The sequence below is a fragment of the Phascolarctos cinereus genome, unplaced genomic scaffold (genome assembly GCF_003287225.1).
Source record: "Phascolarctos cinereus isolate Bilbo 61053 unplaced genomic scaffold, phaCin_HiC Scaffold_726;HRSCAF=1367, whole genome shotgun sequence".
Lineage (NCBI taxonomy): Eukaryota > Metazoa > Chordata > Mammalia > Diprotodontia > Phascolarctidae > Phascolarctos > Phascolarctos cinereus.
In genome coordinates this window covers 43,216,187-43,233,031 of record NW_027556098.1, presented here as the reverse complement: position 1 = coordinate 43,233,031, position 16,845 = coordinate 43,216,187, and the positions used below count along the sequence as shown (strand labels likewise).

Genomic DNA, 16,845 nt, shown 5'->3' with positions numbered 1-16,845 from the left:
TCAACCTCTGCTGACCTCCAATCTTGCAAAGTGCCTTTCAAACATCCTGAAGTGGATGTTCAGTAGACATTTTAAACTCAGTATGTCCAAAACAAAACTCATTATCTTTCTCCTTAAACCCTACCTTCCCTATTACTGTGGAGGACACCATCATCTTCCCATCCCTCAGCCTGCTAACCTAGGAGTCATCATCAAGTCCTATTTCACATCCGATCTGTTGCCAAGGCATGTCGATTCCACTTTTCCAACATATCTCAAATACACCTCCTGCTCTTCCCTGACATTGCCACTACCTTGGTGCAGATTCTCATTACCACATCTGGACTATTGCACTATCCTGCTGGTGAGTCTGCCTGCCTCAAGTCTTCCTCCACTCCAATCCATCCTTCATTCAGCCACTAAAGTGATTTTCCCACAGGTCCAATCATGTCACTCTATCCAATAAACTCCAGTGACCTCCAGGATCAAATACAAAATCCTGTTTGGCATTCAAAGCTCCAAGTCACTTCTTACTTTTCCAGTCTTCTTACATCTTCCTCACTGCCACAAAGTCTTTGATCCAATAACATTGCCCTTCTCATTGTTTCATGAACAACATGGCCATCTCTAGGTTCTGTGCATTTTCTGTCGCTGTCCCCCATGGTTAGAATGCTCTTCTTCCTCAACTATACCTACTGACTATCCTGGCTTCTTTTAAGTCTCAACTAAAATCCTATCTTTTACTGACTTTTATAATCCCTTTTTATTGTAGTATCTTCTCTCTGTCATTTCCTATTTATCCTTTATGTAGCTTATTTGTATATATTTGTTTGCACATTGTCTCCATTAGATTGTGGGCGTTTTTGCCTTTTTTTGTATCCCCAGTACAGCCTGGCACATAGTAGGTGCTTAACAAATGTTTATGGATTGATTGACATCCTATTACCAACTTGCTGATCTATTTATTGACACTACAGGGTATTTCATCACCTGGATATAGAATGCTATTCAAAGATTCCAATTTACATTCAGTTTAAATGTAGGAGATAGCTGCAAAGCTTTTTTTCTTAAAAGAAAAATTCTTATGAAACTGGAGCTATGAGACATTTTAACAGAAGCAGGCATGGATGACTTAGAGCAAATGAGGGATCCCTTTCATTTCTCATAATCTAGTCAACACAGATCAGGAAGAAATCATTTATAGAAATTCTAAAGAATCACAAGGGAAAAAATGTTTAGAATTTTTTTCCCCCAAATATTTATTTCAATGTTAAATAAAAACACATCAATTAATTATTTTGGCATACATTTCTCATTTTAAGCTAACAAATAAAACAATTGATTCAGTCACAGTAAAAAAAAACCCAACCCACTATACATATACATATATCTTAAACAGATCACATATGTCTTTAAATATCCTATTGCATTACAGTCTGCTGAACACTGTCAAGAAAATCTGCAAAATTCAGAGACTTTTCTATTAGCCAAACAATTTCAAAAAGGTTCTATAGCAATAGGGAAAAAATGCCTTGAAAATAAAGTGCTCATCATTGCTTAGAACAGGAAACAAACAACAACAACAACAAAAACAAAACATTTCTGTAGCCTTTGATCTAGGCATTAGAACAAATTATTTTTAAATGGGCAAATCGCTACTTTGTTTAGATGGGTTTGTTTGCTACCTTTGTAAAAATGAAGGCTAGCAAAGGTGCTGCCCTGGGGGTGGGGAAGGAACAGAAATGGCTGGCTTCTCTCTTTTCTGTTCCACTCTAAGGACTGATTCACAAGCCAGCATGAGACTTTGGTGTTTTCTCTGCTGCAAGGCACCAGGTCAATCAGCAAGAGTTAACTCCAGCAGCTTCCCCTGACGGTGAAGCTTGGATGAGCAGCAGCAAGCTCAAATAACATGAATACTCAGAACTGTCTACTAATCAGAGGTAAAGTATGGAATGATGGAGATAACACACAATCTCTTATACCTACCTTTTTTTCCCTACCTCCAATTAATCTGATCGATCTTTGGCTTTAAAACTTTTATTACTTTTATTTAATACCACAGGTTACAAAAAAAGCCAAAATTACAGAGACACCTTGTGTTGAGAAAAAGAGATGAGGACTTAAAGCAATGAGATGGAGGCAGTAATTTCTTTTTAAAAATCAAGATAGCTTTTTGCCACCTGGCTTACTTCTTGCAAATTACCTGCCACCAAAATTCAGTAGTCACTTTTCTGTCTCTTAACACTATGAGGGTTGCCTGTGACACCTCTCTTTAAAAATGAACTGGTGCTAACATTAGCTTTGTTTATGTATCAGGAAAGGAAACACAGACCAACAACACAAAAATGTAGTACAAAATATAAAAAATAAGTAGTGTATATATGTTTTCTGTCTATATACATACAGTATTTGTCATGGGTTTTAAGTTTTTTTAAAACTGACCAAAAAAGACCTAATTTAATTTGCCTAGAACAAAAAAATAAAGATTTATACACCGTAAGTTTTTTTTAATAGAATTCTCTTCAAGACAGGTTTTGTTCAGAAAAAGCTGAATTACTTTCCAAAATGATTTTTACACTATTTTCCTAGTTTCTGTCAGTATAATCATAACCTCTGGTTATTGCACATTTTCCCCAAAATAAGTTGTTCTATTTGAACCCTGATAATGAAATACATAAAAACTTAATTAGCAGCAAAACTAAAATGCAGAGCACTAAGAAATATCTCTCAGGCATATTAAAAAATAACCTCTGTGAGTTTTTAAGTGAGAGAAACAGAAACCCTATGTATTATCCCTCAAATATCATGAAACTCACTTTCTACCCAAAGAAATGCTTCAAAACCCAATTTTGAGCAGAATTCATTAAATTTCTTATCCAAAAAAGAAAACAAAACCCTCCAACTTAGATCTTGATGTTAGAGGATATAATTATTCCAGTAACTGTGAAGATTAACTGCTGTTGCACTGTTAGAATTTTAAAAAAATATAAAGCAAAGGTTCACAGTTTTCACCTAAAGCGTACATATTTCAGGGAGTGAGGAATTGTTAATAACTAAGAAAAAAAATTCCTATATAAACACACACACATACACAAATGGCAATGCTTATATTAATGCATCAACCGTTGCATGCCACTGCTTTTAAGAGGTAATAATTTTCACAAACCCATGATGAATATTGTGAAAAAGAGAGAAATTGCTTCTTTTTCTCTGAATGGCCCTCCCCCTTCTACGTCAACACTACCAGCAGCCTTCCAAGTTTTGCATAACAGCAGAGCAGCATTGTCTGACAAGTGTAGTACCACTCTTTCTCTTGGCCCCAGCTTATCCACCTTTCCTTCCTTCCCCATCAATCCAGAAAGTATTCTTCCTTGCAATATTTCTTCTTCAAAAAGTTTTCAGTCCTTCTATATATTCAGTGCAAGAAAAAAAATTTAAAGCAAAAACACACGATGTATTGCTTTTATCATTTCTTTAAGTTATTGGCTTGAGTCTGAAATCTTCTTCACATACTTTAAAATTATTGCTTCAAAGAATCAGTAATCCCATGCAATTGGACAATAGAAGTCCCCTAGAGAGGGAAAAAAAGATTAAATAACAGAGGTCTCTCATTGAACCAGGACAAATTTCCTCAGCTGGGTAGAGGTAAGGTCTTCCATTTCACAGTCTCCCTGCTGCAAAACTGCTGGATCACAGCTTGGAGACCATATGGCAAAATGTGGCTGTTGGGAGAAAGAAGTAGTGACCGGAGACGTGTTGCTAGTGATATACAAATGAGTATCTAGGAGCTGGGCTGCTGAAGACACCGGTGAGACACCAGCCTTGAAGAGGGGAGGGTTCATTACAGAACTCCCCTTTAGTAGCTCTGAAGTCAGAAGAGAACTGGACATTTGGTAGGTTTCATCACAGGGAGAAATGCTATACTGTGCTGAGGGCAGTTGTGGAGCCTGAGGACAGCTCAGGTGGACTGATGGGCTGTGCTGTAACTGCAGCAATCTAAACAAGGGGGGAAAGGAGAAAGAAGGGAGGGGAAGATCACTTAATGGTGACTGAAGTTTGCTTCAACCATAGGTTAAAGACACAAGTTTTCATTCTGTCAACTTAAATTTTTTTTTTAAATTTTCCTTGTGAAGTTGATGGCTCATTAGTTCAGAACATGCAATACTGTGACTGCCAAACACCTGAGTTATTTTTGACATTTTCATTCTTTTGAAATTTTTACGGTGATTTTTATCCACTAGGCAGCTGGTGGTACAGTTGATAGAGCAATGAGCCTGGAGTCAGAAAGATTTTGAGTTCAAACATGGCTGTGTGACCCTAGGGCAAACTTCTGTTTGCCTCAGTTTTCTTGAGTATAAAATGGGAATAATAAAAGCACATACCTCAAAGGGTTGTTCTGGGGGTCAAATGAGATGTCTGTTAACAGGCTTAGCACGGTACCTGGCACACAGCAGGTGCTATATAAATGCTTATTTCCTTCTCCTTCCCTACTAGTGTTTTCCCCTCATCTCATTTTATAGGTTCATCTCTATCCCTATACTACCGACTTTATATAGACTACAGGTCCCAAATCATAACCTCATTTACCTTGGGGGAAGGAAGCTGTGTTTCAGAATTACATAAAATAGAGGAACACGGGAGAGAATGGAGAAAGAAATAAGCTTTTTACAAACTTCAACATACAATTCACACCTAGGAAGTGTGTCTCTGATTTCACATCTTACCTTTGCTGGTGAAGAACCTCCTCTAGCAGGTTCCCACCTTCTCGACTTCTTCCTCCACCACTATACAGGCAAGTATTTGGCAGACAGTGTGGGGGAGAGCTCAGACATCCTCTTGTTGCTCGACCTGATGAAGCTTGACACACTTGTCGAGCCAGCCCATTAATTTTGTTTAGTCCTAGAAATCCTTTTGTCCTAGTATTTTTACGGAGTTGCTGTCGAAAAGCTTTCAAGCCTAGGGAGAAATAAAACAAAGACATTTTATTATCTATTGCTTGTAAATTCAATATTGTTGCTGGTATTTAAGATATTTTAGGCAGTTCCTAAAATAAGGGGAAAAGGCCAAGAAGAGGCAGGAATGGTTTGATAATTAGTATTGTCTGATTACATGCACTGTCTCCACAACTTTTCTCAAATTAATGAAAAATCCAACATCTAGCAAAGATTTGGACTATGGCTACAAATCTGGCCCTACTTGAGGCTGGAGGGAACCCAAGAACCACTAAACATACATTTCAAAGAATTCTCACATCAATAAGAAATAGCAACTTCAAAACACACAAGGAAATCCAAGAGACGTGTTGTGAGCAATGCAAAAAAAAGGCAGGAAGAAGAATCTAGGAATGCAGAGTCCTGCAACAGCTAGCAAAGACATAAACATAAATATATACCTGATTTTTTATTTTAAGGTATCACGGTTTTGTTATAACATCTAACCACCCAAAGGATTGGGTTTTTTTATTCAATAGGTGAATCAAAATAGGTTGAGGTACTCTAGTAAACATTTACTGTGCCATGGGATGAGTTCTAGATTATTTTAAGGACACTTCAATTTCAGAATTATGGTAACTGAGGGGAATTGGAGAGGTGAAGGTCTATGACTAGAACTACCTTTGAGAGTGTTCTTACTGCTTTTACTGCTTTAAGAACCTACACAAGTCCATCTAGCTCTTCTTTGAGTTGAGTTCCCAATCTAGAGAACTGTTATAGTATTACATGAATGAGAAAAAGTGTGTAAAGAGGTTTTCTAAGGAAACAGTGAACTCACAAAACCTTTTCTCATCATTTGGAAGAGCTTACCTTGTGTGAGTGAGGTATCTGAAGCTCTCCTTCCTTCTTGAAAACTGACAGGCAACAGAGCAGCTCCTCCCAGACATCCCTCTATCTTCAGGCCTGGGGTATCAGACTGTGCCACAGGGAAAGGAGAGGTGGGTTTGACAGTGGCAGAGTTAGCCATCAGCACTTGGTCATTGAGGCAGCCACTCGGGCCCTCTGACCCCTCGCTGGAAGAAGAGGTGAGGCAACTATCTGAGTTGGTTCCCTCTGCTGGGCTGGTACAAGAAGAAATGACTATACCTAGAGGACAAGGAGAAAACATTGTGCAGGGGGCGTTGAGCTGGTTGAAACTTTCAAAAATAGCATTCAATATACTCTGAGGACTTAATCTACTTGGTAATACTAAGAGGGCAATACCATTGCTGTCAACTGCAAAACCATATTCTATTTGATTTTCTGAAGAGTAGGAGTGAGGAAGAGAGATACTGAGAATATGAAAAGAGTGCTTCATGGCTATGGAACATGAACAAGAAACCTTCAAAGAGCCCTGTGAGGTAGGTGTTATTATTATTTTTGTTTTCTTTTGTTTTTGGTGAGGCAATCAGGGTTAAGTAACTTGCCCAGGGTCACACAGCTAGTTAAGTATCAAGTGCCTGAGGCTGGATTTGAACTCAGGTCCTTCTGACTCCAAGACCAGGGCTCTATCCACTACACTACCTAGCTGCCCCGAAGTTATTATTTTACAGTTGAGGAAATTGAGGCAAACAGAGGCTAAGTGACTTGTTACACAGACAGTAAATGTCTGAAGCCAAATCTGAACTCAGGTCTTCCTGACTCCAGGCCTAGTGCTCTATCCCTTGTGTCTGAGACTGATGCATTTCCACAATTCTCCCCCAAAAACATAAGTGGAAAAAAATAAAAGGACAGGTTAATTTCATGATATTACAAGCTACAAAATAATGTGTCTCATAAGCTCTCTCTCTCCTGTCCCCTTAGTGGACTTTTAAAAAAAAAAAGTCACACACTAAAGCCAAATGAAAGGTTAAATGGGAGAAAAAAATGAAGTTCTCTTTTATTTTCCCCACCAATAATGTAAAAAATAAAATTACTTCAGTCATCTGGGAGCCTCATTAATTTCTAATCTTTTTTTTTCTAAAGAAAAAAGAAAGGGCTTTTTTTGCCTCTAGGCTGACTCACATGGAGGGGTGCGCTGGTAGAAATGAGTGGTGACCTCAGCAAGGGTATGTCTCCTATTGGTGTTGGTAGGGAGGTGAACAGGGTTCTGAGCCTTGATTTCCTCTTCAAAATCTTTATCCTGTCTAACTTCCTCACTAATGGTGGTTTCCAGCAGGCTGTTGGGAGAGATGGAGCAGTTTCGGAACAGACCATTGAAGTTGGGCTCCACGGGGAAGAACAGTGGCTGCAAAAAATTAAATATACAAAAGCCATTCAAACCCAAGTCTTATAAAGTATTAGTCACCAGAATGAACAGAAGGACATAATGATATTTTCTAAACCCATTTACAGTTTTTAAGCCCTTTTGATGACAACAACAACAAACCCACCAACTGCTTCATGTGAACGTGACTTGTGAGAACTCACTTGTAGCGGACTGTTCAAATCAAAATCCATTTCTTCCTGTAACATTGACTGAGCCAAGTTTTGAGGCTGCTGGTACAGCAAAGAGGATCTGAAAGCATCACTAGTGAGGCATTCCTGAGGCATCTACAGGACAGATACAAAAGGAAAACACTATTAGGAAAGGACTCAGACAGAACAATGAGCATCAGTTGGAGCAACAAACAAATGATGTTTCATCTTTCCCACCAACATTTATTACTGGGGTTTCCCCATTTATAACTAGAACAGACTTAAATTCCACCTGACAAGTGGGGAGTCTAAGATGAACTGGCCAATTTGATAATGAATCCAAACAAGCTACCAGGGTAGAGATGCTGTGAAACAGGAGAATCTAGAGTGACATACCTTGGGAAGAATGTAAGCTCACAACTTTTGTCATGATCAGAGCCATACCAGCCAGAGAGCTGAAACTACGTTAGTACAATAGTGATGAAGAAGAGAATGCTATATAACCACTAAGCAGAAGGCAAAAAGATTAAGCCTTTCCCTTAACAAAATTATCAAGTCTTAACTGATAATCCAGGTTTGTGGCCTAGATCAAAAGTTCTACAACCTTTATAATCTATATAATCATATAATCTAAGGATTATATGAGTCAAGACACAAAGAAATAATTTGGGGGAGCAGAAAACATTAAAAAAAAACCTCTCACCTCAAAACTGCTGAAGTCAGAGCTCCTAGACCTCTGCAGCCTTCCAAGTCCTGAGCAGTTAGATGGCTGAGTGTTCCGATATTCCTTGAGTCGCTCCAGGAGGAGGTAATAGATAGCAGCAAAGTGGTTATAGCTACTATTTTGCAATGACTAGAAGAAAGAAAAGAGGAATTTATGATATAGCTACATCAATGCTGGAATAAAAAAAAAAGTAACAAGTTTGCACAAACTGAGGAGAAATGTGATTTGTATTTCTTAATCAAGTCAGTTGAACTTTCCTTTTGAGACTATTCATTAGGGTTATTCCTGGTAACTGAGAACATGTTTTAGAGTAGTGGACTAGCTTTTCCTTAAGTGAGCACAGGTAGCATTAACATTTTAACTTGACCCATGCACTCCTGTTTTTCCTGATAATGCTAGCTCACTCAAAAAGAATGTGGTGTGTACATTTAATTAGTCATCAGTCAAGCATGAAAAGGGTGCTGGAACAAAAGCAGGCCAAGAGAGGAAGCTCACCTCCACTGTTCTCTGCCTGTTGATACCAAGCGTCTGCATAATCCCTAACACCTGCTCATTGTAGTCTCCCAGGTTAGAGCTGTAGTTCTGAATGGAAAAGGACAGAGGTGGATTCTGCTGAAGGGAAGGGTCCGCTTGCATCCACTTGTGGTGCTTTATTTGGGCAATGGTTATTCGTTTGGTAGGGTCCACCACCAGCATACGGCGGATTAAGGTTTCACAGTCTAATGTTGGAAAAGAGAGAAAAGACAGGCAAAATGTAATAAAAAGAGCCATGTCAACCAATAATTGATCTGTGTCACTATAGCTGGTATACTCACACAAAGAACATCTATTAAACAGAGGGATCAGTTTAGCAGCTAGAAACCCTTTAACTTCCAACTAGACAGAAAAAAATCTCATTCTGCTATTTCTAGCCAGCACTTACAGGCAAGAATCTACCTGGATAATGGATTCTAGGCACTCTAATGGATTCCCTTCTTTCTTTCTTTCTCTCTCTCTTTTGACTCTAATGGATTCTAACAATGTTTACATATTCTGAAGTTTTGCTTTTTCACTTGGCACATTTAGCCTTTACCAATACCCTAGTCCACTTGCCTCATCAAACATGTCATGCTTTTAAAGAGAGGACTATGCCCCTTAACTGTCCTTGACTCTATATTTCAAGCAACCTTTGGAAATTTAAAAAAAAATTTAAAAGACACTTGAATCTGTAAAATGCCAGATCAGGTTTTATTATGAATTCCTAATTCCTGGTATTTAAGCTAGACTGTAGGGGTTTACAGAGACTATAAAATGGGGAAGCTGAGCTAAATGAATTCTAATGTCCCTTTTGGCTCTAAATCTATAAATTTTATGATTTAGTCCAACACTTTCATTTTACAGATTAGCAATGCCCTTCCCATTTCCCGCCCCTCCAAAAGGCTAATTTTCTGTTACTTTAAGAGATCCACAATGCCCAAGCAAAGATCATATCTTATAATAGGCATTAAAAAATACTTTCTGAGTTTTATTTTCCTTTGCTGTTTTCTAGTAAGCACAAACATTCCCTATATACAGATATGTGGTTTCATGGACTCAAATGTAGATCAAAGAGACAACCAAGAAGGTATTTCAGGGAATAAATTTCACCTCCAAAATAATTATCTATCACAAGATATTAGAGAGTTCCTAGATCTTTAAAGCTCTTACATACCTTGGGACATGTAGAAAGGAATACGGAATCGGCCCTCCAACACTCTTTGTCTTAAAGTTGGTAAATTGGGCCCATCAAAAGGGAGAGAGCCACAGACAAGGACATATAACACAACACCAAGGCTCTGTTAACAAAAAAGTAACAATACAACACTCTGATCAGTGAATGTCACACTATGAACAGAATCTAACAGTATGGCAATACCTGATTACATAATACACATGTGCGCATACATGCGCGTGCACACACACATACACACACGCGTGCACACACACACACTTACCCAAATGTCAAGATGGGGCCCTTCATACTCCTTCCCTTCAAAAACTTCTGGGGCAGCATATGGAGGACTTCCACACCACGTAGATAAGGGCTCTCCTGACTTGTAGAAATTCCCAAATCCAAAATCTGTGAGAAAAAGAAAGAAAAAAATAGTAATAATTTAAGGCTGAAGTGTCAGAGGATATACATTTTTAGAAAAACCACCCACAGTGCTTAGGAACAAGTATCATATAAATTATTTTTACACATTTTTACAGCTACACATACTATTTATCCAACCTTTCATAATATTAAAAAGCATTTAACTCTTCTTACCTGCTAGCTTGATATTCATGCTGGCATCTAAAAGAAGGTTTTCTGTTTTGAGATCCCTATGAACTATATGATGGCTATGGCAGTATTCCACTGCTGAAAGAATCTGCCAGAATTTCTTCCTTGCTTCATTTTCACTCAGATGCCCATTGGAGGTTAAATAATCTAGGGATCAATAAGCAAGGTTAAATATACAGATGTAAATTTCTTGGAATTCTTAGTTATGACTTTGGTTGTAAGAAGTACTCACACGAATCTGATATTTCTAATGCTGAAAATCTTATTTAACTATGTGTAATGGCAGAATGGGCCAAGGGGAGTCCCAATTCTTTGGGCATGCAGCAAGCAGACCACTATATATGCTCAAAAGATGGGAGTCCCACTGGCCAGCCTCTTCCTCCTCCCTTTCCCCTAACAAAAGTTCTTCTGCACAAGTTAGAATTGCTTCCTCCCTACCAAAGGTAACCAGAAAAAGAAACTCACCAAACATTTCTCCATTTTTTGCAAATTCAGTGACAATGTAAAGCATATCCTTTGTTTCCATAACCTGAGAAATACAAAACAAGAGTTCAGTTAGCAATACCTGCAATAGCACAATCCTCGATGGCTTCATTTCTGAAGATAAAGCATATTTAATCACATTATACAAAAACAACAGAAGTGGGCCCATGATTAGGAGATTTTTATCAATGGAAAGATGTTTGCTGCTGTGTATTGCGTTTCCTTTTTTTAACTAAGAACTGGTTTGCCTAAATACTGAATTATTTTTACTCTTAAATTTTCTAGAAAATAGATCTAAATTTAGGCTTGTTTCAATTATTTAATATATTTTCTAAAAGATATCACATATTACTTTTGGCCATTCAAAATACAGTTTGTGGCAATTCATATCTTTCTTTTCCGAAGCTGAAGCCGTTATGATCTGGGCCTGATTCAGGCCAGTCTCCTCCTAGGTTAGGTTCAAGACTAGAACAAATGAGACACCTGGAAGTCATTCAACAGTTAACAAAAGGAGATACACCATCAATAGCAAGAACTAGGGACTGAGGGCACCTCAAGTTGATTCAGCTGAGTAAAGCTCCCTTGCCTGAGCTGTCTAGTTTTCTAGCAGAGTGGGCCTGGGGCTATCCATGGCTGTTTCCAGTTTCAGTTGCCTATACTCGGGCAACCAGGGAGTGAAGACAACAACCCGAGTCTTTATTGACCTGAGCCAACTCTTAAGGATAGTTTCAATATCTTTTAAGGAAAAACTAGCCTAACTTACTAAGTGATAGGGGTCAGAATACTGCTCCTACCACAGAAACCTAGCAGGTAACAGCAGATTATGTAGGTTGATATTTACAGCCTAAACAAACTAAATAATGGCTATCAAATACTCCATTCCCATTTGCTTTGCTGACATAATAAACTAAGTCTTTGCCAACAACAGCTTACTGTTTGTGCAAGTGTACTGCTCAATGTGCGTCAATGGCAATAGCAAATGTCAATAATACATCTAAGTCTCCATTTATTGATCTGAAATTGGATTTTTTCCTTTTAAAAATTTAGAGGCATCTTTATGCCAGAGGCTGTGATTATAAAATAAGTTGAAAAAAAAGATTAAAAAATGATGGCTTTGAAAAAAAAAATATAAATACATACTATTGTTACCTTTGGGGAAAAGGAGAGGGGAAAAAAAAGAATGGAAATTTTGTTTTATAAAGAGAACAATGAAGATCTTGCTTAAAAAAAAATCCAGTAAGAAAATTATCCTTGTGCACAAAGTAGTAAATGTAAAGAAAAATCTTAAGAAGTGAACCAACACCTTAAAAAATTCTACCTGTACTAAAAAGGATTAAGGAAATGATGCTTTTGTCTTCCCAGTTTACTCATTTAAGAAGAGTGAAAAAGTAAAATAAATAAGGAATAAGAGAAAAAAAATACATCAAGTTCAAGCATACTAAAGGGAAAGAGTGAGGCATTTCTGAAATGTTCTGGGAAATGTGCCAGTGGGTGTTGAAATCAGAATAACAACAACAACAAAAAGTCACTGTGATGTCATGGAGTTCTATTTCCAATTTCTGCGTCTCAACCAACAGGTAGAGAGAACATCGTTAAGAACCAGGAAAGAAAATTCATTGTAGAAAAATCTACCACCTAGACTATTCATTGCATTAAATGCACTAGTTCAATACAACAAACTTGGATAAAGGGGCAGAGGAAAAATAAAGTATAATCAAAGTATAATTTCTATCCTCTTTCCAATCCGATGTTTACAAATATTATGGCCCAACAACTGGGACAACATAAGTTATAGGGTATCCTGGAAACACCAGTAACACAAATTTAATCAACTTCTGTTACAACAGAAATATCAAGAGTGACTCCATGACTTTAAGAAGGCTACTCTTTTTAAAATTTCACTTAGCCTTATTAATGTTCTACTACTGCTATTCATTTTTCAAAAAGTATCCTCAACATTTTCCACTGGTGTTATAAAAGTATACTGCACACAAAAGTATGTTGCTTTAAAAAAAAGTTTAAGTGATATTATGTTTTCTAATCCATTTGTTCCTCAGTTATTCCTAAGGTAGTTATGCTATTATCATGGGAAGATATGAATATCCTACACAGATGAACAAACACTAATTTTTCATCTTCTCCAATCTATGTGGCATTATGTAAGATGGTTAAGAGAAACACATAAATTAAATCAAATATGAAGAATCTCTTGCTGACCAAGGATTTATGTGATATTTAAAAAACATTCTTTATTGCAAGAACAATTAGAAATTTATTTTTTTGTTCTAATGAATATTTATTATTCTGAGTCACTATTTAGGTCTCATTTTAACCAAAAAATGAGTAAAATGAAACAACAGATTTGAGACATTCTTACACTAAATATAATTAAAAATTCACTGTTCTTGGTTAAAATATTTTCAACTATCGACTGGGAATGTTCTTAAAAAGGGAAGACAAATGTTTTCATAGTATCTACAGAAAAGTAAGTTAAAGAAAATGCATTTGTTTTCAAGATTAGAGCAGCAAATCTATCATAATTTACAAAGAAAAATTTCTAGTTTCATTCTGCATATCTGTGATATATGTATCCATCTCTACAGGATATTCAAAGCACTAAAGAATTAGTGTGGCTTAGTGGCTAGAAAGCTGGCCCCAAAGCCAAGAAAACTTGGCTTTTTTAGATTCTACCTTTAATAAATAACCTGAAGATTCCTGCCTATGGTTTAGCCTTAGAAAGTAAAGTAGTTTTCTAATATCATATCTTTGCTAATTTGGAAGTATGAAATTGTAGGTAAATTCATCCTTTGATACAAGTGTGGAATAGCTATATCTTAGGAGAACAAATAGATTTTACTCTGGGTAATAAACTGTCATATGTCTACATCATAAACAGCTGCATAATTTTACAGAGAAATATTATACTTACTTTTACTCAGTTCAAAGTGAGTGACCTCCTTATTGGCACTAAGAACAGTATTTATTTTGTAGAAATAAACAGCTGACAAACATTCCTTTCCTTTAAGGCAGTGGTGTCAAAGAAAGGGGGCCATTAATCTGTGCATGAGAATTCCTAAGGCTGCATACTGACTGTTTTAAAATACAGTATTACGTTTTATTGTATTTTTATTTATTTTGTTAAACATTTCTCAGTTGTGGTCCCCCGGTTTGACACCTCTGCTTCAAGGGATTTAAGAACTCTTTGCAAGTTTATTGGCACCTAAAACGATAGGGTACAATTCCGTCTACTCTGCATATGTTTTTCAAACTAATTTCTCACCTGATAAAGCTTAATAATATGAGGATGGTTTAAAAGTTTCATTATTTGAACCTCTCGATAAATTTTCTCCAAGTTGCTTGGATCTAATCTTGTTTTGTCTATAATTTTTATTGCAACCTGTAGATTTGGGAAAAGAGGAAAAAAATGTTACTTCGCACATCAAATCCTTGATGGACTACTGCACAATGTGCACAATCCAGTTTTGGCAAGCTGGATTCTAAATCAATGCTACGCTGAGTAATTCGCAGTAAGAGAGAAGAAGAAATAGAAAATAATTTTGTAAATGCCTTAAAATGTCACAGGTATAAAGTATTCTGTTCAATGTTTACAGTCATTTAAATCTGGTCCCCTCCTACCTTTCCAGTCTTCTGACACCTTCCAACCCCTACATACTTTTCAAGCCAATGACGTTGGCCTTCCAGGCATTTTCACTGCTTGTCCCTCATGCCTGGAATTTTCTCCCTCCTCAGCTTCCCTGAATTCCTTCAAGTCCCAGCTAAAATCCCATCTTTTAAAAGAAGCCTTTCCCAAACTCCTTTTAATGCCTTCTCTCTGTTATATATTGTTCCTACATAATTGCTTGCATCTTGTCTCTCTAGCTCCTTGAGAGCAGGGATAACATGGTTTGTTTGGGGGTTTTTGCTATTCTTTGTATCCCCAGTATAGAGACTAACCTACAGAAAGCACTTAAATTCTTGTTCACTGACTGACAGATAAAGTATCTCCAAATACCTTAAACAAACCAAAGTAAATGACTCCTCAGTAAGTGCTAACTGGTACACTTGAAAGTAATTTTCAAACACTTAATATTGCATCCATGTTACAATTGTGGCCCCCCCCAAAAAAAAGGTAAGTACTAGTTAGTTGGTCCTGGTCACTTGACCTCAGTTTCCTTGTCAGTAAAATGGGTATAATATTTAAAACACCTATCACACAAATTACTGTGAGAAACACTACAAAGCTTTTTCCTTGGGTCCTTGACTATTTTGAAAAAGAAGAGGAAAAATTTCTTGGAAAGATAAAGATTAAATGTGTTAGTACGTATGAAACCACTGTACAAACTTCAAACCTACCTGGGTTTTGGTGACTCTATGCCTGGCAAGTTTTACCACAGCAAAATTTCCTTTTCCCAAGGTTCTTTCAATATCATAAAATCCAACCCTGAGGGGCCTTTGCTGTGTCTGACTTGAATTGGGGACTGAGGCAAATTCTGACATGATCACCATGGCTTCGACTGTGATTAGGGATATTTAGAGAACCTTCATAAAATTTTCTTCTGTTATGACCTGCACCTACATGAAGAAAAAGATAAGAGGGGGATCCAGCACATATGTATCAATGAAATTCCAACTCTGTCATAGGGTCTCCCAATTTTACCCACATATTAAGCTTTAGCTTCCAAAACTGGGTTTTAAATGTTTTCTTTTCAAAACACAGTTAATAAATTCACAGATCAATTTCCAGATTCCTTTAACAAAAGACATGAATCTGTCCCAAATAACAGCAATATCTAAGGTTTGTGTTCACCACAGAGAAATGCATCTTTCAAACTTTGCTGCTTTGCTTGAAAAAAAATGCTACGGACATTTCAATGTACGAAATCCACATTCTGGTTCATTCTCGACCCTCAGTCATCCTCTCCCCCAAGCCCTAGGTGTTTCAGAAGAAGTGAAGATGCTCTGTCAGCCCGGCGCAGAACAACAAAGAGGAATCCCAATCTTTAACCGTCATTTCCACATTCCTGGAAGCCTGAAGCCACCCAGGGACAAAAAACACCGCACTCAGTGCCCCCCCTCACACGCACTCCGTCCCACTGCACCCCACCCAATTCGGTTATCAAACTGCAGCCTAATCAATCTGGTGGGTGTCTTCCACACGGCAATGCTCCTATACGTGCACACTGAGTTTTGCCTGCGGGCATTCCGACCAGAGTTAACACTGAGCCAGAGGGACACGTACACTCACACACCCAGGGAAGGGAAGCACCGAACCATTACTCACGGAAACAAAAGGAATTCCCACCACTGCATCCATCCCACACAATCCCGAGGTACCCCAAGAGAGGATGCAACAAACTTGAACGGCTCACAGGGAAGATCCCCGCCCCCTGCTTCCCCCCCTGCCCCCCGCGCGGAAAAGCCGCAGGCTGGGGCTGCCCCCCAGATGTACCCGGGGTGGGGGGCACGGCGACCCTCGCGCCGGCTTCTCCCGTCCCCCCGCCTTCCCCAGGCCAGCTGGGGCGGGGGGCGGCCGGGCACGCGGGCTCAGCCGGACCTCGGGACCCCCTCGGACCCCACGCCGGCTCACCTTGGCCGCCTCCTCCTCCTCTTCCTCCAGGGTCTCCCGTGAATTGGCGGCCCCCTGCACGGAGAGGGGCGAGGCTGCAGAAAGCCCACCCCAATGTCCCGGGGGCAGGAGAGGGGGGCGAGGCCGCGGGAAGGGCACACGTCCAGTCTGCGGTGGGCGAACGTGCGAAGAAGCCCGGCGAGGCAGCGGCGGGGCGCGGGCAGCGAAGGCGCCTCCGTGAGCGAGCCCGGGGTCTCGGCCGGGGGGCAGGGCCCGGAGAGCCGAGGAGGCGAGGCGGCGGAAGGCGGCGGGGAGCAGGGTGTCAGTCGGTCCGCGCCCGAGGTCGCCGAGCATGGGGCGGCAGCTCCTGCCGTCCGGGCTGCTGCCGCTGCGAGTCAGCACTGAGGCTTCAGCCCGCCCGGGC

General features: G+C 39.0%; 1 protein-coding gene across 2 annotated transcripts; it reads right to left on the bottom strand.

Annotated features, from left to right (window-relative positions):
* Nucleotides 1-1,211: 1,211 nt before the first annotated feature.
* Nucleotides 1,212-16,530, bottom strand: SIK1 (salt inducible kinase 1). Of its 2 annotated transcripts, none has more exons than XM_020973861.2 (14): nt 16,443-16,530; nt 15,209-15,427; nt 14,136-14,252; nt 10,838-10,901; nt 10,358-10,519; nt 10,044-10,168; nt 9,761-9,884; nt 8,566-8,789; nt 8,050-8,199; nt 7,359-7,481; nt 6,954-7,176; nt 5,781-6,056; nt 4,704-4,935; nt 1,212-3,975 (listed from the first exon to the last, which is right to left on the bottom strand). In XM_020973861.2, the coding sequence occupies exons 2-14, from the start codon at nt 15,359-15,361 to the stop codon at nt 3,588-3,590; spliced, it is 2,361 nt and encodes a 786-aa protein (XP_020829520.1). In that variant the 5' UTR covers nt 15,362-15,427; nt 16,443-16,530; the 3' UTR covers nt 1,212-3,587. The 2 variants fall into 2 exon arrangements, with proteins under 2 accessions (XP_020829520.1, XP_020829521.1); XM_020973862.2 differs by having other exon boundaries at nt 1,212-3,550.
* Nucleotides 16,531-16,845: the final 315 nt, after the last annotated feature.